The sequence below is a fragment of the Thunnus thynnus genome, chromosome 1 (assembly GCF_963924715.1).
Source record: "Thunnus thynnus chromosome 1, fThuThy2.1, whole genome shotgun sequence".
Taxonomy (NCBI): Eukaryota; Metazoa; Chordata; class Actinopteri; order Scombriformes; family Scombridae; genus Thunnus; species Thunnus thynnus.
Window position 1 is genome coordinate 12,855,267 of NC_089517.1, and position 22,785 is coordinate 12,878,051.

The window sequence follows — 22,785 nt, forward strand, 5'->3', positions numbered from 1 at the left end:
AGTGTTGATTGAGTCCTATAGTATTAATACACAATTTAATTAGCTGGACAGATTAAAAACGAAATATTTAAACTGATGACATGTAGCCACTACTGTATATAACCATTTCTCTAACATCAGTAGATGCTATTAAATTAGACTGAACTAATCTGAGGACAAACAGAAAGTTAACACAACATAAATGTTCAATACCTTTCTATTCCATGGAATGAAGATGCAACCTTCATTAGGATAAAGTGAGTAAAAGCACTCAAACTATAAACACGAAGTACAACAAAAGAAAAACAGAACAGATGACATGACATGAGTAAAGATTAAAAAGATGTAAATAAAAAGGTTAAAGAAAGTCAAAAGGTGAAGGATGAATGAAACAATGTTTCGTTTCTCCAGTTACAGACCCAAAAATCTATGTTATACAGTATACTTATGTAAGTATATATATATTCTATGTTTTCTTTTCATGTGTTGATACTTTTATCAAAATTCAGCCCAATTTAATTTGTCTTTCAACTACACAAGAAATATATGAGTTTAATCTTTTGGCTGTATAAGGCTGTATGAACTGTCAACTACTGTGTGTAGTTGACAGTTCATAATTCAAACATATTTATTACCTTTCTTTGGATCGTCTGAATATCTGCTTCTCTTCCTGGTCTCTCCTGTTGCAGCCGGAAAGCACACATGTAAACAAATATTTCTGTGTATGCAAACTGAAAAACTTAACAAGTAGTTTAGTGAGGATATTTAAAAATATTTTAACATCCGTCAGCGAATTTTCTTACTTTTCTCTGTATGGTCTGGATCTCTGTTTCTCTTACTGTCCTCTCCTTCACAAGGTTGAGAGAGAAAGAAATGAAGGTAAAGTTAGTGTGACAAAAAAGATGAATTCTTAACAGAACATGCTTTTCATGTATTTCTCTATATAGTAATAGGTACCAATAGTACCACATGATAAAAGAAACAAAATGTAAATAAAAAATGTGTTCATTAGTTCTACATGTGATGTTAGATGAACCCCAGACACAAAGCAGTAACTGTACACACAAACAGGTACCTATAATACAAATCGTACAGCAGGTGTCCTAAGTTAGACATTAGCAGACATGAACACACAGACGAACTTCTGTTTTACCTTCCTGGGTTGATAGTCTAACTCTCGCTCCCTCTCTGCTCTCTCTTGCTGCATGGCAACATCAAAATGAGATATTATGTCAGTTTGTTGCGAAACATGTAGAATCAAAGGTGTCAAATAAACAAAAAATATAAAATAAAAAAATATGATTTAGACAAATGTGTTTCTCTTAAGTTCTACTTCATATGAACTGTAGTGTCTTCCTCTCTATTCCTTAGCTCACTTAACATGGAAAAGGCAAACTGTCCAGTTTTTAAATAATGACTGTTTCAAGTTAACTTTGTGTAAATGTTTTTGGTTTTTGCAATTTGATAAACTTTTTTTGAAGACTGAAATTGTCATGTGTGCCCATATTTTCTAATTAATGGACCTGTAAGAAATACAACCACATAATGTAATTTTAGTCCCTGCCATTAAGTGCATCATACTTACCGCTCGTGCCAGGCGACTCCTCTGTTGCCGGCGGATGGTGTGTGGTGAGGGGAATGTGGGCATGGGGGGCGCCACTGAGATAGAGATGGTCACCCTGTTCCTCTCCCGACTTGTGGACCGCTGGCTCTGTTGTTCGTCTGTGAAACACAAACATGAGCATGCACATGAAAACACATGCATATGCACAGAAATACGTACTCAACATAATACAACTATGCAGACAGTATTAGCCTCTCTTACCTCGGTGCAGGGCTCTGAGACTGAGCTGAGCGCTTCTGTGCAGCTCTTCCAGACATGGTGGTCGGGTACAAGGATGAAACACGTTGTGTTGCTGGTGCCATGGAGCCTGATAGTGAACCGACAGCTTGCTCTCTATATCCAGATTTGACACCGCTAAGATGAGAGAGAAGAGATACATATAACATGTAAAAGGGAATCTCTACAAACAAAACTGTTTCTGTATGATTTTATACATTTTAACGCATCTTACTGAGCTAACATAAAGTGTATGCATGTATCTTAGCGTCCCGCTTATTTGAACACAAGTATGATTATGTATAAAGTAAATTTTACTAGTGGGTGTTTTTTGTATCATGCATCATCAAACTTAAGGTGGAACTTTTCCCTGTGTCTAAATGGACTACTTTTTTGTTTTTTGTCTGAGGAAGACCTTGCTGGTTAAAATTCTGCATCAGTAAACTAAATACCGAGGAATTTGTAAAATTTAGACCTCTAGTTCACTCTAAAATGCTGATATTTTTCTGGCACCTTATCCAGACTTTGGAGGGGTGTACACACTCAAATCAAAGAAACATAAGAACATAACCTTATAGACACATGTCCAATTAATCATATAACTGACTATGGCTTCTTGGTAGGCTGAATGTCAGTTAGTCTGAGGCAATAGGATTAAACGCAAATTTCTTTTGGAATACGCAGCATGTGATTATCTTAAAGCTACATTTTGACATAGGATCCCTACAAGGGCATCAAGTTTAGGCAACAATACTGTATCTATCTTGAGGCCCTTAGTTGATATTGTGCTGTAGTGGTACATATTCCCAAACAAAACTGCAGTTAATCAAATTACTACAAACCATTGATGTACTTTTAATCTGAAGGGGCCCCTAGGTGTCTGGGGTTCTGATGCAGTTGTCCGAATTGTCCAGTTACTAACCCAGCCTTGTTTAGGCCAAAATATAATTCTTGTAAAAAATAAATAAATAAAACAAAACTAATAATTGTCACTTTAAGAAGTGGTTCTTGAAATAGTACATTTGATTGGCATGCCAACAAATGAGGCTCAACTCTCAGTGCCTGTTCCACCAACACCAGAAAGACAATAACAGAGAGAGAAACCTTCAAAAAGCTCACATCCAGGCCCGGCTTCACAATTTTCTACCAGCAGGCAGAGGTCTCACATTAAAGCCAGTCAACACATGAAAATACACAAAACAAAGGACAATAAGGAGAACAATAACTAGATATGCAAAAATCTTTTTAGAAATACTGGTATGAAAAATATCACAATCTTCAGTCTTTCTTTATTGTACATGAAAACATGAGATAAGGCCGTTCCTTGCCAGCAGGTGGCAGCTAAACCCACCTCACCAACTGTGCATACACCAGCAGACCACCATAAATTTCTCAGTCCTCCATGTTTATTTCCACTGCAATTTCTTATTACAGGGTGATCAGAAAACACAAAAATCCTGCTACTACAGTTTTACATGAATCATGTAAAACTGAGAATCTCTAACTTCATTTCCAGAGATTAAAATGGTTGATTTTCAGATGAGGAGCGTGAGAGAAGGACTGTGATTATCCATCTCTCTTATCTGCTCTCAGAGCCCCTTTAGCTTTTATTATGAATCCTATTTCCCTCTTTTAACTCAGAATTCAAAATGCGATTGTGTCCTTGAAAGCCACACTGTACATCAGTAGCCAGGCAACCTTTTGTTGCTCATCAAGGCTCGTATTTGCCTGCAATTAAATCAGCAAGCTCACATCTGCAGCATTCAGCCCATTTAAACTACTGGGTTAAAGAAGCACAGCTTATTCACGCTAAATAAACAATTACACAGCTTTCCCCCCCAAAGACTGTCATGTACAGTTACCTTCAAAGTTGTTTTCATGTTGCACATATCAAATCTTGTGTGTTTAACATTGATGAAAATAATGACTATTAAATACTTCATAGGAAAATATACGACCAGAAGACTCACTGGGCAAGTCCAATGATTTTATATATCAGTATAGACATAAAAGGGTTAGAAATGTTAAGATAAACTGAAATACATTCAAGAGAAATTTTTACAACTATGGGGTTAGTCACATTATTTTACCTTTCTCTGAAAGCTGAAATGAGGGAATAATATGGAAAGTGTGGTAGATCCTTGTCTTAGCTGAAAATAGCTTGTCTGCTCAATGAATTGACCTGCAAAATCTCCAAAAAAAGCATGCTATTATACTTTCTTAGTCCTGGTTGTGAGTAGTAATTACCATCAACAGAGCCAAGGAAGAGGTACAGAGAAGTAGAATATTGGAACCAGCCTGGAACAAAGGTGTTTCTATGAAAACAGTCTTCATAGAGTGCTGACCTAGTTGCTGTGATACAGTTAAATTGGTGGATTTGCTACTGTGACTTTACTCCCTGCCACTTGTTTCCCTCATCTTTCCTCTCATCATCCCTTCCCTCTCTTTTGTACTCATTTTTTCTTTATCTCTGGTTGCTGCTATGAAGGTGTCTTCTTATCATAATCATTATAGCATGATTATGATAAAAAGATAGCATTACTCAACAACATGTCCCGTGCTGCTTTACTCTATATGTGATCAAACAAGAGTAATAGTCTACAGCCAATGACTTTGCTAGCCACTCTTTGAGGCTGTACTTATACACAGCAGTGCTTTGAGCTAAATGCTAAAATGATCATGCTAACCACATCCATGAGGTTGACATGCTTACACTGACAATGCTAATGCTAAGGCTGATGCTAAGCATGTGTAATCTTTCCCATAATCGCCATCTTAGTTTAGCATATTTGTTTACGTTTCCTAATTAGCAAGTGCTTCCTCTGCCGGGGTCGTCATCATCTGGAGGATGATCATCTGTGCTGCATTTTATCAAGCCCAGCTGCCCTTCCCCCAGCCTAGCACTGGTGGCAGAGGGCACAAAGGCTCCACCTAGGCCCTGGGTGGACTATAATAAGATGACCGCCGAGCCTATGACCTCGAGGACCCGATGGCTCTCTTTAAGGATGACAAGCCGCAGGTAGCCAATCGCTACCCACAGGATGACATGCCCGGCCTGTTTTGCTTCGGCTGCTGGCAGGATGGGAATCCCCCTGCCGCGGCAGCCATCCTCTTCCTGGGCTACTGACGAGGGTTTCACCGCAGGCCTCTGTGCCCAGCCCCATGGGAAGTCTTGCCCGCATGCGGTTTATCCCATGCTCCTGTGGCCACACATGACGTCAGTGGTAGTGAGGACTGGGGTCATGGTATCCCAGCTAACCCTTTGGCCCCTTATGGCAACCATAACACTGTGACAGTGGAGCATTTTTCCAGCAAAAACACCCCGCAGGTGAGTGTTTTTTTAAAATTATTATTATAGGTGATGGTGGTGGTTTTTTCATCTGTGAGTGTGCACAGGGGACCTAAACAAGAGGCAGAGGCCTCACCTAGCCCATACAGGAAATTTTCCCCTCTGTCCTTCGTGATCAGCTTGTGGGAGGATGAAGTGAGGAATTCAGCAGTATCAGTGCTGACTTTAGCCGCTTCCCAGCCATTTCAGTAGTGGTCCCCCAGGCACTCCCTCCTAGGACAGAAGGATTGGCACGGGTGGGCCTACTCTAACTCTCCCAGCCAAACCCGTTGCCCTGCCACTCAACGACAGTCACTGCTCAGCGGTATACATCAGACTTCCCTCTCCATCCTTGCAGAGAGAGTGGCTCTAGAGAAGGAGCTGCACTCAGGGGTTCACTCACAATCAGAGGTTCCCCACTTGGAGGCATGGAGAGGCTTCTTCTCCCCATACTTCTTGGTGCCCAAGAGGTTGGGGGGCATGAGGCTGATTTTGGACTTGCGCGTTGTGAACGGCTACATTGTACAGAGACCATTTCGCATGTTGATCATGTTGTTGGTCAATCAGCTATTGGTGTGCATCTGGCTGGACGACTAGATGACCTCAAAAGACCTGACCAATGCGTACTTCCATGTTCCCATCCTGCTGCACCACAGGAAGTACCTGTGCTTTGCGCAGACAACACTACGAGTACTGCTGCCTCCCGTTTGGATACTCCCGTGCTCTGCACACACTCAAGGGTGTGGAAACAGTGCCACTGGTGCCACTCCAGGAGAGGAGTGTGAGAATCCCAACCTACATAGATGACTGGCTGATCCTCGCTGTGTCCAGGCAGGAGACGGAAGCCCACAAAGCACTGGTCATCAAGCATATCATGCAGCTGGGCTTTATGCAGTCGTATCTCAGGGACATGACTGCTGGTTCAGTGTCTCAGTGCTTGGTGCACTGTCTGGGGAGACCTTGTCTGGAACAGACTGAGGTGTTTTTTGGGTGGGTTCAGACAAGTGTTGGTTGGGGCCCAGCAGGGGTTATATATTATCCCTACGGCCTTCAACTCAGATTTTAACCAATAGCAGAGCTAGTTAGAGGGCAGAGCATGTACAACGTAGAAAAATACTCAAAGAACCGGAGCTTCATCCAGGTAAAAACTATATTTATGGTATAGGTACTATGGATGTCTGTACAAAATGTGTCAATCCATCCAATAGACGTTGAGATATTATGGTAAAATCTAAAACTGTCTTCTGCTGGTGACGCTCAGAGGATCACAGAGTCAGTAAGGTTCGTACACTGGAGACAATGAATGTCTGTACAAAATTTCAAGGCAATCCATCCAATAGAGTTTAGGATATTCAGGCTTGACCAAAGTGGTGGACCTACCTACCAACCGACTGCCAGTCCTCACTGTCATCCCTTGAGCCACACCATCACTAGCATGCATGGCTACAAACTCACACACAGAAGATTTCATACTTAACACATATTGCAGAATATGTGCATACTTAAGAATACATTAACAATTAATTTGCAATTGGTATTAAACACTAGACTGGTTCATACAGGGTGTATCAATGTTCCTCTCTTGACCACTCAGTCCAATACTTTGCCGACCTTCCCTCTGGCGGCAACTCTTATAGCCCTAAAAACACTGCAAAACATGACCAGTACACTGCTGGATTCAATGGTAATCATATCTCACAAGAATCCACTGGGAATACAATTTCCCCAAATAGTTCTAAAAGCCAGTGATCAGTAGCATGTAACAAAATCTAAATTTTTGTAGCTCAAAACAGACTCCAGCTATCCTACCTGCATTGTCCTGCTCCCGCCTGGCTCTTGCTGTCCTGCTTCTCTTTTTCCTCATCTGCTTTTGATTGTAATGAAGCTTATGCTGGGAGTTACCCATTGCTAACATCAAGGACTAGCCAAAATATGGAGCACACATATACACTCATCTAATGCACTCTCCTTCTTACTATATTCCTCCATCTCTGTTTCCCCTCATCCTGAAATCTGCAGGTGCAGTGTCAGCAACTTGCAGTGTCATCATCAGGACTTGCATGCCAACAGCAGCAAGAGAGGAGAGGAGAGGAGAGAGGAGGAGGTATGTGATAAAGAAATACAATGCAGTATGGAAAAGAGAGTAACGCAGCCAATTCATGGGATTCAAGCAATCACAAAACACAGTGGTGATGCAAATGCCTAACATCTTGATTGTGTATGAACTTTGATGCAATTTGGATTTTATGTGGGAAGTGGGATCAACGGCTGGATATGTGAATATATATGAATATGTTGTGCCCCTGTGAATCATCTCAATGGAGGCACTTGTGGTGAGGTGTCTAAAGGCGCCACTAAACTTCAACAGAACTGCTTGTCGGAAGGTCAAACAGTGTTTGAAACTCCCACCACATCTCTCAGACATCGGAAATTAGGCAACTGTGTCTTGAAATTTCTGTAACTTTCATAAATTGGCAATCCAACATTTACACGCACTTCATGCAACAGTTGGCCAGGTGTGGCAGAGGTGTCTCTTTTCATTCTTCATTCTTTACACAACTATTTTTTGTGTACCGCTGAGTGCAACACCTTGAATCCCTTCCAGGAGAGACTGTCTGAAAGTGTTTGCCATTATATTCATATTTAAATGATTATCACATTTTGCCCCTGTCTATTATGGCCTGATTTCATCCATCTTCACATGTTGCTGCTTGGAGTGGCTATGAACAGTTTCGCCTTCTGCTGTTCTGGGTTCTTATCTGTACCCTGAGTGTAAGGGCTTGAGGGTGTGTTCAAACTATAGTGGAGTCACAATACTCAGCCTCCCTGGGACCCAAAGCTAGCCTTAGTGCTGCATACTGGAGCTGATTCTCAGGTCAAATCAGACCAAGTTTTGGATACTTTCAGAAGTGTGGCAACACTCAGCTGCAATCAGTTTGACTCAGCAGCAACTCCAAGGACCTCTGTGTCAAACTGCTGCTTTTTTGTGCTGAGATGAGCCTGTCGAAGTGTTTTTTGCATCTTTTAAGGATGTCCCACCACACTGCAGGTGTTCTATACATGATCAACTGGCACAAGGACCCGATGTAGGATCAGGAGGTGATAACACTTAGGGATCCCCCGAGAGGTGTTTTTGGGAAAAGGACCTTTGGGCTGCTCTTGTTGCTCTTTGGAATAGTAACTCATACCGAGAGTCTCATATCTGGGAGGTTTGGCTGATGTGGGCTCTTTTAGGGAAGAGAAAGAGGAAGAAGAAGACAGTGGAGAACAAGAATATGAACTAGAAATTAATTTCTTTCTTAGAAACTAAGAAATTGTAGAAAAAAATCCTACCAGTGACTATATGGGTTTGATCATTTTGTGCTTACAAAATTATGGTATGAAGGTCGGTAGCAGACCACAGCAAACCAGTGAACAGCTCCAGCTTGTTTACAGATGTACAGAGGATACACTATAGTGTAAAAAAAAGCAGTGCCAACGACCTATAAAAACATCACAACCAGGCACAATCATCCATGACATTTGCAATGAGAACACTAACTCTCCACATGTCACTGCCTTAATAATGCTCTCTCTCTTTCTGCTACAGCTATATGATTTCTCTCTCTCCGGTCCAGATGTGAGTGAATGTAAGTCATTAGTAGAGAATGTATTAGGGTGTATCTGGGTCAGGCAGCACACTCCCTATGGCAGTAGCTGCAGAATCTTGTCATAGTAGACAGCTGTTATATAAGAAACACTAGCTGGCCATTTCTGCAGAGGAAAAACTGTATACTGTTAGTGGACCTCCAGTGGCTCAGCAGTCAGAGCACACATTACCTCATCTCATCAACAGTAGTAAAATCGATTTTTCAAATGATAGCAGTGTTTAAACTGTAGCAACCATTGCAGGAATGACACTTAATGATTTGGAGAAATAATTGTTATTTATGAAATCCCTTCTGGCTGAGCGTACTGCACATAGTGGAATACAACCGCTGAAAAGTTACATATTCAGCAAAGCTGCTGTCAAGCTTAATATCCACTTGCACTTTTACCCTTTACCATACAGCCCCCCTTAAGTAGCTTTAAAGTTGTTAAAATTGCCTTATTCTGCACTGTCTGACAGAATCACATATATTTTCTGGATCAGCTTGCTCCAACGCTTCTTTGAAGCTATATGATGTTTACATTGAGTGAAATATTCAAACCTAAGACTCCATGTTTTTTTCATGGCTGCATGATTCTAGCAAATGGGAAAATTCTAGATATCTGTGCATCATTTTATGCAAATTTCCTTGACATTTAGCCTGATATATTTGATAGTGTTACTAACTTTGCGATTGGGGTGAACAGTTTTTTATCACATAATCAAAGTCTCAATAAAACAACTTCATGTCCATAATCCTGGAGTATGCAAATACTTAATTAGCTTACCTAAATTTGTCAAAATTGTATGTTATCAAAAATATATTGCCTGCCTATCTAGTGATATCTAGTATAATCTCTAGTGATATCTAGTGCGACGTAATCCACACAGCCATGAATATAGACAGAATGGTAACTATGTTTCCTCATGTGATCATTTGATGTCGCAACATTGCCACGGAGCAACTAACCTAGTGATATCATAGTCACATACTGACTGATAAAAAGTTCAAAAAACAGTATAAACAATGCTAATAAATGCCACACACTAAACAGATTATTAAATAACATATTTTAAGAAACATACTGATATTACAGACAGTACCTTTGGACCGCACAGGGACACAGCCTAGACCTAGACAAGCCAAAGCCATGGTTAGCAGCTGTCCACTCTTTCTTCTTCTTCACCTCTTTTTTATCTTTGTCTGTCGCTCCACCCTGTCTCTTGCAGGCTCCTAGTCATCGGTCTGCCAGTAACTTCACTTTGTTTACTCCTGCAGACTCAGAACCTTTCTAAAGCATTCCTGTGCAAGGCCAACATCCAGACTAGCAACATCTGCAGACACAGACCCTCCCCCTCCACCTCCTCACCCACCCACCTGCTGTCCCTGATTTCTCCTCCCTTCAGCTGGCCCAATACGTCACTGAAAAGAAATATTTCCTCTTTGTCTTTAGGATATGAGTAGAATTCACTTTGGCCCTCGCTGAGAGCTACATCGCATCACATGATGCGCCTATGCTTCATCACAAACTAAAAAACTTTACTGTCCCATCTCTGTTGTCCCTATGAATCACCCCCATTTGCCAGTGTCAGATGGTAGGATCCCGCCTGGGCATGGCTTGTCCCTGACCGTAATCTCTCTATGATGCAGTAATATGTGAAGGGAGGGGGATTCAGTCACAAAGTATTAATGTATTAATCCACCACATGCTGGGAATATGTATCACATGCTCAATCCTTCTATTGCTGCCACCAAAGAGTAATGATCTAAGAGTGTGTGAGTGTGTGTGTGTGTGTCTGTGTGTGTCTGTGTGTGTGTGTGTGTGTGTGAGAGAGAGAACACCTAATGTGTTTTTTTTTTTTTGTTAAATAGTTGATAAACATTACAACAATGAGGCAGAAAAGACCATCATTTGAAATCTGAAAGCAAATTAATCTCAATATCCTTCAGAGTTTTCATTTAGGAAGTTTTGGCTTTGTCTACACCGATTGTTAGGCGTCAACATCCCCATGTGGTTGAAAAATAAACAGCATGACACACACACACATAGATGGAGACAGAGAGAGTGTATGAGCACCCTGCCCGGTAATCTGCTGTAATCTGGAGCTCTGGCAGTTCACTGACTTTGGAGTAGAGCTGGTGGAGCTGGCAGTCTGCTCGAGCAGCTTTCAGCCCCCCGCCGTGGCCGGGAACGACACAGACACACCGAAAATATCTGCACACGCATGCAAACCCACCACGTGTCTGCACGCACTCCAGTGCAGTGGTCAACATCAGGACAGAGGAGAACATGGTCGGGAATATTAAATGTACGGATGTTCCTTTGGCTTGCCTTAGTTATTTACTGCAAACAGGACTACTGGGACGCCTTTAATAGCTTCTTGTCCCTTGGGTTATTTGCCAGTTGTGGTGTTGAGTGATCTATGAAACATCAGGGCAGGATCACAGACCTTTTAACCGCATATGAACTGCATCGTAACCTGAGCTTCTTGGATAGGGCCTTAAAGGCTTGTCCTGCCTGAGGAGCTTAGGCTGAATCATTAATCAGTATCATCTTTTAAGTCACTTAAAACACACTTTTACAGGCTTGTTTTATGTAAGGACCATTCTTAATTGTCTTTTTACGTTTCACACTGATGCTTTTCTGTGTGTGAATGAAGTCTGAAACAGTGTAGATGATAAATAAATACTTCTATTTCTGTCACCTTCTGTTTCTCTTTTGTCTGCTCTTTTTTGCTCGATGTCTATATTTGTCTCTATATGTTTATCTCTACCCACCCTCCTCACAGAATGAATAAATCATACTATCCCCATTCCCTTTTCCCCAGCCCTATTTCCAGCTGCACACCTGCACTATTGTTCAGTCTCTCTCCTCCTCAACCCCTCTGACCTGCACAACATTAATGTTGTAACATGTGTGTATGACTGTGTGCACTTTGAAACAAAGTAATTTTTATATGGGTCTACGGCTTGTCTGTATTGGCTACGAGAGGTGAGTCACAGTGGCCAACAGTCCAACCAGAAAGCTTATTTATAGCATCCAGTACGTCACGGCGAGCACGACAAGCCAGAGAAAATATCAACAACATAACAGCAGGTTAAATGTTCAAGGGATTATTCCCTGGCCCTGCACACAATGTTTACCCCCTCACCAAAAATGCTCCTGTACTGCCCCTTAGTGGCACCGTATGAACACTACACAAACTCAGCAACAATGCCTGTATGTACAGTATATGTGGACTGAAAGCCGTTTCATTGAAATGCTCGGTGGATTTGTGAGGGGCTGCCATATGTTTATCATACAGTTTCTATATGTTGAGGGTGAAAGATTTATCAAAGGGATGATCCAACTGAAAAACAAGTGAGCCCAAGTGTTCATACTATGGTAAACATCTTAATGGAGAAAATAAGGTCACTATCCTGTGGAACAAAACAACATTTTTTCAACTAATGGCTGGGAACCACTGTGTGGGCATTGCTGTGTGCCATGTCTCATCCACTATTTTGCTTCAAAGGAATATTTTGACATTTTGGGAAAATACACTTATTCACTTTCTTTTCTAAATTTAGATGAGGCAATCAATATCACTCTCGTGTCCCTTATGTCATGTGCCAACATCTCTAAAGCTCACTAATTAATATGATGTATCTCATTTATTTAATCCATATACAAACAGTGAAGTTAAATTTGCCATGTGCTATATTTTGAGAGTTGCTGGTAGGCAGACTTTGTAACTTTGGACAGAGACAGGTTAGCTGTTTCCCCGCTGCCTGTTTAATGCCCTCCTGGCTCTAGCTCCACATTTATAGAAATAGTTCAACATTTTGGAAAATATGCTTAGAGTTGGTGTTCGGTGAGAGGATCGATACCACCCTAATGTGTGTATGGTAAATATGAACCTACTGCCTGCAGACTGTTAGGTTAGTTAAGCATAAAGACTGGAAATGGGGAAACACCTAGCCTGACTCTGTCCAAAGATAACAAAATCTGCCTCTCAACTCATCTTAAGCTAACTAATTAAGGCACATATTATATCTTGTTTGTATACTCCGTACAAATAAGAAGTGTGAAAACAACATGTTTGGATTTGGAAAAAGCAAACCAAACCAAGAAACAATTTGACAAAAGAAAAAGACTTGGCAGCTGTCTGGAAATGGAGTGTTTAAAACCTTCATACTGTATTTAACACATCAATGTATTGCACATAAACATTAACAAAACAAGTCAAAATACCACAAATATGTTTGTGTGTCAGTGGACACACAGTTCCTGAGAAAAGCAGCAGCAGGAGATCAATGTTTTATCATCTCATATTGTTGTAGGGCCTCATCTCCTCTCTCAACCTTTTTGAGGCTTCTGTGTTTCCCCAGTCCTCATCAATATTGCAGCATTGTTCCTAAAGAGGCAGTAATCAGGGAAGGAAATATGGAGAGAATAATAGAGTAGTGTAAACTGGAGGGAAAATTATTCTATTCCGTACTATTCTATTTGGTCAGTAGTAATTCTTGTACCTTTTGTATGAACAGTGTATTTAGTTTGAATGCATGCAGACAAATTAGCTTGCAATTAGTTTGCAAAGGTAGGCATACACTAATAATACACACACACACACACACACACACACACACACACACACACACACACACACACACACACACACACACAAACACACACACAGTGTATGAGGTACCAAATGGGTCATCTGGGATCTTTGGGTTTGAATTAAATAGTTATGCCTGGTAAGTGACATGCTGTACACTTGTTTGCTTGCATAAGTTACTTAGCATGGATTTTGGTGAATAATAACTGATGACTAGAATAACAACAAGAAACAAATCCTTAGGTTCTCATTCTTTCTAGCTTCAACAACAACTGCATCAGATCACATATCAGCCAATTAACGTTTTCTGGCTGCTCTGTTATGTTTTGGCGAATGCTTACTTGCTACAGTAGGTGGTTTATTGTAACGTTATCCTCTTTGGATTTGGGACTCTGTATGGCAGTGTCTAGTGTGGCATTTAGTTTCTGTTTTTAGTCACACCAGTGGAATTAGCTCTAAGAATAGCAATGTTGGTAGGTTGGTCAGTCTTTCACTTTTGTCCAGACTGAAATATCTCTACAAATATCAATATTTATCGATATCAAATATCTCAACTATTGGATGGATTGCCCTGAAACTTTGTTAACACTTTGGTGGTCCATCGACTTTTCCTCTAACACCATTATGAGGTTGACATTTTTGTTTTTTATTGAAATATCTCAGCAACTATGGGACAGATTGTCATGAACTTTGGTACAGACATTCATGTCCTCCATAGGATAAATACTAATAATGCTGAATTTTCTTCTGATGCCATAATCAGGTCAAAATTTTAATCTGTACAGTACTGAAACACTTGCAACTACTAGTGACTACTAATGACATTCCCATCAGCTTCAACTATTTTGTATTTAATGCTAATTAGCAGATGTTAGCATGCTGCCATGCTAAACTTAGATGTTGAACATGATAAACATTATAGCATCAGCATGTTAGCATTGCTATTGTGAGGATGTTAGCAAGCTGATGTTAGCATTCGGCTCAAAGCACTGCTGTAACTATGAAGTACAGCCTCGCATAGCTGCTAGTATGGCTGTACACTCATAGTATTGTTTCTTGAAATTTGATAAAGGGACCCTACTCTGAACCAGTGGTTCCTTTTGGCCAGTAACCCCTTAAAACATCATAATACCTACAAATTAACCAGATTAACAGGATTTTCACAATTTTTATTCCATTTGAGGAGACTAAGAAGCAGAGAACTTTTCTCAGATAAAAAAAATCTGACAAATGAGATATGGTGATATTTGTATGGTAGAAATATCTTTTGTTTTTCTATTCCACACATCTTGACCACCTACAGTAGAATTATCATGATCACAGATACAGAACCTCACACACACCTATTCCTCTGTGCCAAAGACATACATAATGTCCGTCCAAAAATATTAAAAACACACCAATGATCAACACCATTTCACTGCGTGACATGTTCCTTCATTGTGATGAACTGTACTCATTTTGTAGTTTATTTTGAGACAATCCTACATACACCATCCTGCTGACGTAAATGCTCATTAGCACGTATTAATCCACAGCTGAAAATAGTCCCCAACAGATGTAGTACGTACTGCTATTTGAGTAACATTTGCTTTTAACTACAGTGCCCAGGTGTTGTAGGAAATGACTGAGCCTTTTTAAAAATGAAATTATATATCAGTTAGCTGTTGTTGAAGATTTATGTATTCAGTAGGAAGGGTAGGAAAGTCGGAAAGACTTTAAAAAAAGACTAATGGATTGTTGTTTTTGGTCTTTCATTGGATTTGAAAGAATAACTCTTCTCCTTCAAGCCAACAAATAACACTAACTATAGCAAGTCAATATTTTTACAGTAGTTTCATTTAGTGCACAACAGTAGGTTTCTTGTTTTCATCTCCTCTAAACATAACTTTTGATATCACCTCCGTGTAGACCAGCGGCAGGAGGGTGGGAATAAATGGCACGATCATGCCAGTAATGATGGTGCCAGTGTGTGTGTGTGTGTATGAGAGTATGTGAGTGTGTGTGTGTGTGTTTTCATATTGTTTTCTGTGTGTGCTTGTCAAACAGACTTCAGCCAGCATTTTTCTACCACTGTTTGTGTGTGTGTGTGTGTGTGTGTGTGTGTGTGTGTGTGTGTGTGTGTGTGTGTGTGTGTGTGTCTGTGTTTGTGAATGCTTCAGCCATGTTGGTGGAATGGCACAAGACAAGCCATCGCCCATGTTATTTTTAACTGCGTGTCTCCATGGAAACCGGCACATATGCAGGGAGGGGGTGATCTCCTGCTGTGTGTGTGTTGAGGAAGACTCCAACCCCTGGTCATAGTGTGAATGGGAGTGTGTGTGTGACTTCACTGAGTGTGTGTGTACAGGTGTGTGTGTGTGTCTATAAATTGTTTTTGGAACAAATTAAAAGAGTATATTTTTACATTACTATGTTACAGTTTCTCTGCTTTGTGTGTATATGTAGCCATGTCATATCGGAAAGCGTGAGAGACAGAGAGAGAGCAGCGAAGGGAGGGCCTGAGGAAACACCAACATGCTGTACCTGACGACACGGGTGGTAGTGGGGGGTGGGAATGGGGGGGGTCTGTTACGTGAACCTGAAGTAACCCAAGCTGGGCTCCAGGTTCACCAAACACATCATCTACCAAATGTCACTTCCCTGGTCTCTAATATGCAGGTGAGCTGTGACTAAGCTTCACTTTATAAACTGTGAATTATTGATCTGCTTTTCTCTGTTTTCTTCACAAAACCGTAATACCACTATAATCTAATGTGTAGTGAAAAGGTGGATAATTCTGACTCTGGGAATAAGAAAATCAACTGAATGCACTTATTTTGGTACTGCGTGCTTGGCATCATCAATACTGACTCTTCATTATTTATAATCAATGGATCAATGAGTCTACAGTGACTAAGACGTTCCTCTGTTGTTGGGTTGGGGGAGGGTTTATGTTCGGTGAGGACATTCTTCTATACGTCTCGCTTTAGAAGCCATCTGACAGTTATCAACTGAGTGAATGTAGTCGTTTCTATGGAAACAACTTAAAGATTAAAGCTGCGAAGAGCGAGAGCTGTGCCAGAGTGATTCCCATAATGCCTTGTGCCTGGGGATCTCAGGGAAAGAGAGAAAAGAGAGAGACAGAGTGGGACACATTGGCAGAGGAGGCAGTGTGTGAATATGTGTGTGTGCTTGTCAGCTCTAGAGGTGCTGTGCTACAAATCCCTGCTCTATTGTGACAGCTCACATGACCAGAGATACCAAACTCAGCATCCACGGAACAAACACACACAAATGTACGTGCACACACAGAAACTTGTTTTTGTCGCCTACAAAGACATGGCACTGACGTTCATTCCCTGCAGACTTATTCTAACCTTTAACAGTTAGGTTACACCTAACCCTTATCCTTAACCATAACCACTACATCCTTGAACCCAACCCTTTACTTAACCTTAACACTAATCTTAGACTTAACCTTAAAATTTTAAGGCTTACCTTGCAGGGAGTATGACCAGCTTTTTGTCCCCAAGCAGGTGATGTCTCCTCACATTGTGACTGTGTGGACAGATTTTTCTCCCCAGAATGTGAGTTATACAAATCCCTGTTCTATTGTGACAGCCTTTATGACCATAGACACAAATATATGCGCTAATGCACTCACACCTAGATCACTTGTTTTTGTCACTTAGGAGGACATGGCTTTGACTAATATTAATACCTTGAAGATTTATTCTAACCTTATTAGTAACCACTACATGCCTAACCCCAACCCTTAGCCTAACTGCAAGTCTAACAAGAACAAACCCCTAAAATGAAATGGTTTACCTTATGGGAACCAGAATTTTCCCCCAAAACAGAATAATGTGACTGTGTGAAACATATTTTTATCCCCGAAATGTGAGTAATACAAAGCCCCTTTTATTATGACAGCTCATATGACACCAAACTCAGTGTCCACGCACAAACACATGAATATACAGTATGTTCACGTGCACAAAAATACACACACACATACACAGACACTTGTTTTTGTCGGAGATATATGCCTAACCTTAACCAAAGTCTTAACACTAAAATTGAATGGTTTACACTGCTAAGTACCAGCTATTTGTCCCCAAATGGGAGACAAGTCTCTATAATGTGACTGTGTAAAACATATTTTTGCCCCCAAAATGTGAGTAATACACGAATACACACTCACACACACACACACACAGTCTCACACACCTTCATTAGCATCACTGTTGCTAATTGGAGCCTTTTCCTCACTCTCACTCTTGTCTCTTTTCTCTTTCCATCCAATCATCTATTTGCATCTTTTCCTCTTTTGGATTTAATGTATGTGCCTCCTCCCCATCCTCCTCTTTCTCCCTCTTTCTCCCTCTCTCTCTCTCTCGCTCTCCCCTCCCCCTCCCCCTGGGTGATGCCAGTGCTGTTGTCAGGCTGGAGCTGAAAGCAGCCAATCGCGTGGCTCTGTGCTGAGGAGCTCTGGGGTGATGTTAGGCAGTTTCATGCTCATATGATGAGCTTTGCCAAATGTAGGTCATGCTTCTCCTCTCTCTCTCCCCCTCTCTCTCTCTTTCTCTTTCTCTATCTCTCTCTCTCTCACTTTTCCAGACACACATACACACACATAAACCTCTTCACCCCTTCAAGAGACACACACACATACACAGAAAACAGATAAGGAAGTGTGTATCTTCATCACATAGGTATACATACATATCCAGACACAAAAAGGTGTACTCTCACGTACAAACACACACAAGTCATCCCTCCACACACACACACACACACACACACACACACGGTCTCATACAGGGTGTGGTGACATTGTGCTCAGTGGTAACACCCTCTGCTGTTTGGTAACAACTGGTGGATCGGTTCCCCACAGGACGGCTCACAAGAGGTTGGAATTCTTCTTCTTCAGCCAATATTTCTACTGATGATAAAAAATTGATTACAGAGTAAAATCACACTATGAAACAAAAACTACTCCTGCCTTCTCCTGAACTCTTGTTGAACTGCCACTGTCTGTGCTGCAGTATAGCACAAGCAGGATTATGATGCGAATAGCAACCATAGGAGCCAGCAGATTATATATAGACGGTAAATCAGAGACCTGCACTGAGCAGCATGCCTTGATTTGAAAATGATGCAATGGATGCAAGTTGTATTAGAGAAACCTATTCTTTTTTATGAAGTACTAGTACACTGGTGAGGCATAGCTAGGATGTCAGAAATCCTGAGGTCATTAGTCTATATTTCCCAAGTGCAACCCCACCTACTTAAGATATTTTTGATTTGCTACCAACCAAACTCTGTAAAAATGTTCTGAGTATGTTTTTTTAAATTACGCAATTTCCCATTTTAAGCCATTTCAAAGCCAGGTCCATAAAGAAATGATTTTCCCAGTCTAGAGTGAAAGAATTTGACCTCAACCCCATCCAACCTCAGTGCTTGACCTCACTAATGCTCTTGTGGCTGAATGGGTGCAAATCCCTGCAGCCAGGTTCCAAAATCTTGTGGAAAGCCTTCCCAGAAGAGTAGAGGGTGTAATCACAGAGTAGTGATTGGACACTGGACATTTATAACTTTCTGCAGTGCTCTTTATGGTTATGGGTTAGATTATCTGCTAAAGTTTTGTACACAGTCTTTTCCATAATTCTTTTTGAACTGGAGATTTATTTTTTTTACCATAGTTTCTCACTGTTCTTAATGATGATTCCACCAGGATATATTCAGGTCCTTTCAAGTGTTGGAAATGAAACAAATGGATAGCACTTTTACTTATGGAAACTTGACAATTTTCTCTGGTGGCTTCTCTCTTCTTCACTCTGTTTATTTCTCATATTAAACCTGTATCAATCACACTGAGGAAATAAGAGGAAGAGGAAAATCAGAAAAGGATTTGAGACAGTTGAGATAAAATGTGTGAGAGAGGGGCTGGGACATAACTGAAAAATTGACTATTTCTAGTCAGATCCAGAATCAGAAGAGCTGTTTTTTTAATTCAATGTGGGCCTCCAGCAAGAGGAACAAAAGGTTGAACATATTTCGTTTTGTTTTTAACTAATTTGAGGAGTCGTGAGATAATTAATAGTGGAGAAAAGAAGTAAGTAAGTTTAGTGACACAAATCTGTATTAATTTTTTGGACTTTTCTCTAATCTTTGTGTTTTTTTTGTGAAATCATGTATAATTTTGCCTCTTTGGGGCTTGAACAATTATTCAAATGAAACGATCTGTGATGTTGACTGCTACCAACTTAATCTGAAAAGTAATCAGTAACCACAGCTGTCAGATAAGTATAGTGGAGTAAAAAGTTACATTTTTCCCTCTGAAGTGTGGTGGAGTACAAGTATAAAGTAGCGTACTTAAGTACAGTTCTGGAATAAATGTATTAGTACATTAATGCAAGTTTTGTCACACCTTAAATTAATTGCACGTGCTGTTTCCAGAATAGATTCATTTTTTTGACAAGATCAACTTATGTGTTGACATTTAACTCCTTTTCATGGCTTATAGGGGGAACCTTTCCTCTTAAATTGCTTTGTTGTAGGATATGAATTAGCTTTACAACATGAGCTGCTAACAAATACACAGCCTTCCCTGACACACACACAAACACACACACACACACACACACACACACACACACACACACACACACACACACACACACACACACATACATAAAGCTCCTCCTCAGAGAGAGAATAATTTCTACTTCCCTGGGTTGCCACTGCTAGGTTGACCTATTTTTGTCCAGACCTCTCTCTCTCTCTCTCTCTCTCTCTCTCTCTCTCTCTCTCCCCTCCTCTCTTTCTGTCTCTCTCTCTCACTCGCTCCAGCCCCATAATTCACCCTGCTTAATAATTCACTACAGCTTTATAAGCCTCTACTCTACTAAACGACAGGCTCAGGAAAACAACAACACAACAGATGCATTTTTACAAAGACACATAGATGGAACAATATGCACTTACTGCTTAATATAGGATGTACTGCAAATATTTGAGGTAGAATGTATAGTATAGAGTATAAAAATAGACAGGTAGAAGGATATATGAGTTACTTGTAGCTGTAAGAAGTTTAAATTGGCAGGTAATTTACATTCACCACATGACATCACTTTTTGGAGGATGACAGATTGAGATTTGAACAAAGCAAGAAACAGAGAGATGGCGGTGGTGGTTGTGGGGTGTTATTGTAAAACCACAGATTATTTGCAAGTCTGTGCACAGACTCACTCTGCCTGATGTGATTGGATGGCCAGATTGGGCAGGAACCAATAAGGGCACCAGGAGGAAGAGAGCAGGCACAGAGAGTACTCTCGCTGATGCTGGGCACACCCTGTAGCTCTGTGTGTCTGTGTGTGTGTATGTGTGTGTGTGTTCAAATGCCTATAAAATTAAGGTGTGGATAAAGTTTGTGATTATTTATATATTTTGCACACATGTTTGAAAGACAGTTTTCCCTATTTCCTTTCAACTAAAAATTCCAGGCTTTCTTATTTTACATCTACCCTGCCCCCTTTTTAAATCTCCTCCCAAGAGTCGATGCAGAACAAAGACAACAACTATAATATATTCTGTGCCCATATTGTCATTGCATTATAAATAACACTTGCACCTCTGCAATTTTTTTCAGAAGCCTGTGTACCGGTGTGAATCTTTAAATTTGATGCTATTATTTTTGAATTTCCTCTATTTCCTCTAGTCTATTCTTAAGAGTTGCAAGCTGCAGCACATGATTCTGGCTTTAAGGGCTTTTAGTGGGAAGAATAACAAGGTTGGCAAAATGATCTGGTCCTAAAGGAATAGTTCAACATTTTTGGGAAATATGCTTTACACTTCAGTGTTCATATATCGAGGTTGAAATTACAAATCACTTTGCTGATTTGAATTGTTTCTTTCAGTTCAGTTTAAAGATTTATTATCACTATGTGGTTTGTTCACTTTTTTCTGTCATGTCCCCTTTCAAATGTAAATTCAGTAGATACAGTAGGGTCCAAAAGTCTGAGACTGAATGGGAAAGTGGTCTCAGACTTTTGGACCCTACTCTACATTAGTAGAGTTCAGCACTGAACACTGCAGTCTGACTGTCTTCAGTTCAGTAGTATATTCAATTAGTTGCTGGTTCAATATGGTGTGTTCAGTTCAGAACGAGGGATGTCAGCAGTTAACCATTAATTGGTTAACCGCTGAGAATATTGTTGACCGGTTACGCATGTCAGTCTATAGGTTAATTTGCATATACACTCCTCTAACAATTACCTGTTCACAACATCAGATATTCTTTTTGAATGGATAAAGTACTGGTGTAAAACCAACTCCTGCATGGAGTTTTGAATTATGGGTTGTTTGTAGCCTCAATGTTACTAGGCTAGCAAGTGTCTTAAAGTCTGTTTATAGTGTGTGTGTTAGTCAGCCTTAAAAGTGTTTGGTTAGCTCACTTTAACCTGCAGGAGTTTCTGAGGGCTCATGTGTAACATGTTTTTCTGCCACAGAGGAAATAAATTCATGAAGAGTCCAAAGCATCTTCTGATGTTTCTACTGCTACCACTGTCACAGATGATAAGGAGCTCAAAAAGACAAACAGGCAGTCGTATAAATGCTAACTGCTGGAAAAAATCATTTTTGACTGCTTCCAAGAGCCTGGTAGGAGTGTGTGAGTATGTAATTATACTATGATACAAGTCATATTCAAAAACTAGCGTTATTTTTCCAAAAACAGCTGTTGGAAAAGGGGGGGTCATCTTATAATCAGGGTCACCTTATGTTCGGGCCAATCCAGTACTAGCACTATGCTGTACCACATTAAGAGCAAGCACCCGGCTGCCATGTCTGAAGACGGCTCACAGTCGCAACCAAAGATCACTTTGCCGCTAGCCAGGGGGACAAAGTGTGATGCGCGCTGGTCTGAGGCCATCACCCAGTTGGTGTACTGAATGATTGAGACCAATATGCTGCCAATTAGCGTGGTAGAGGGCCAGGCATTAGAAGGGCTAGTTCCGTACTTTGAGCCTGAGTATGTTCTGCCATAAGGAGATACTGTGAGTGAATGCATTGAAAACACTTTAAGGAGAAGAAGGATGAGCTAAAAGTCAAGCTAACCAGGGCAGACAAGCTAGCTCTGACCACCGACTGCTGGACAGCTCTCACAAACGAAAGCTACATGACACCTTTTCTTAAAAATTAACGGGTTAGTTACTGATTAATGGGTGTCAGCCTGTAGAAAGCAAAATTAACCGAAACTGACATCTCTATTCAGAACACAACTAGACCTATGCGAGTGCTGTTACAGGGTTAATAGCCTAGCAGCCAGTTATCTGCAATAGGTTATCACATCATGACTGTTTCAATAAAAACAAAATAGCGTTCTGTATGTGGGAAGAGCTCTAAAGCTAAAATCTGCTGGTT

General features: G+C 40.6%; 1 protein-coding gene across 2 annotated transcripts in view; it reads right to left on the reverse strand.

The window, feature by feature from the left end:
- The window catches only part of nhsb (Nance-Horan syndrome b (congenital cataracts and dental anomalies)), a 56,586-nt gene that overhangs the window by 10,340 nt on the left and 23,461 nt on the right, over window positions 1–22,785 (reverse strand). For both annotated transcript variants that reach the window (XM_067585462.1, XM_067585453.1), the window contains exons 2-6: window positions 1,805–1,957; window positions 1,565–1,701; window positions 1,133–1,180; window positions 783–827; window positions 615–659 (exon numbers count right to left, since the gene is read on the reverse strand). In XM_067585462.1, coding sequence (XP_067441563.1) covers window positions 615–659; window positions 783–827; window positions 1,133–1,180; window positions 1,565–1,701; window positions 1,805–1,957 — 428 coding nt within the window. The remainder of the gene's footprint in view (window positions 1–614; window positions 660–782; window positions 828–1,132; window positions 1,181–1,564; window positions 1,702–1,804; window positions 1,958–22,785) is intronic.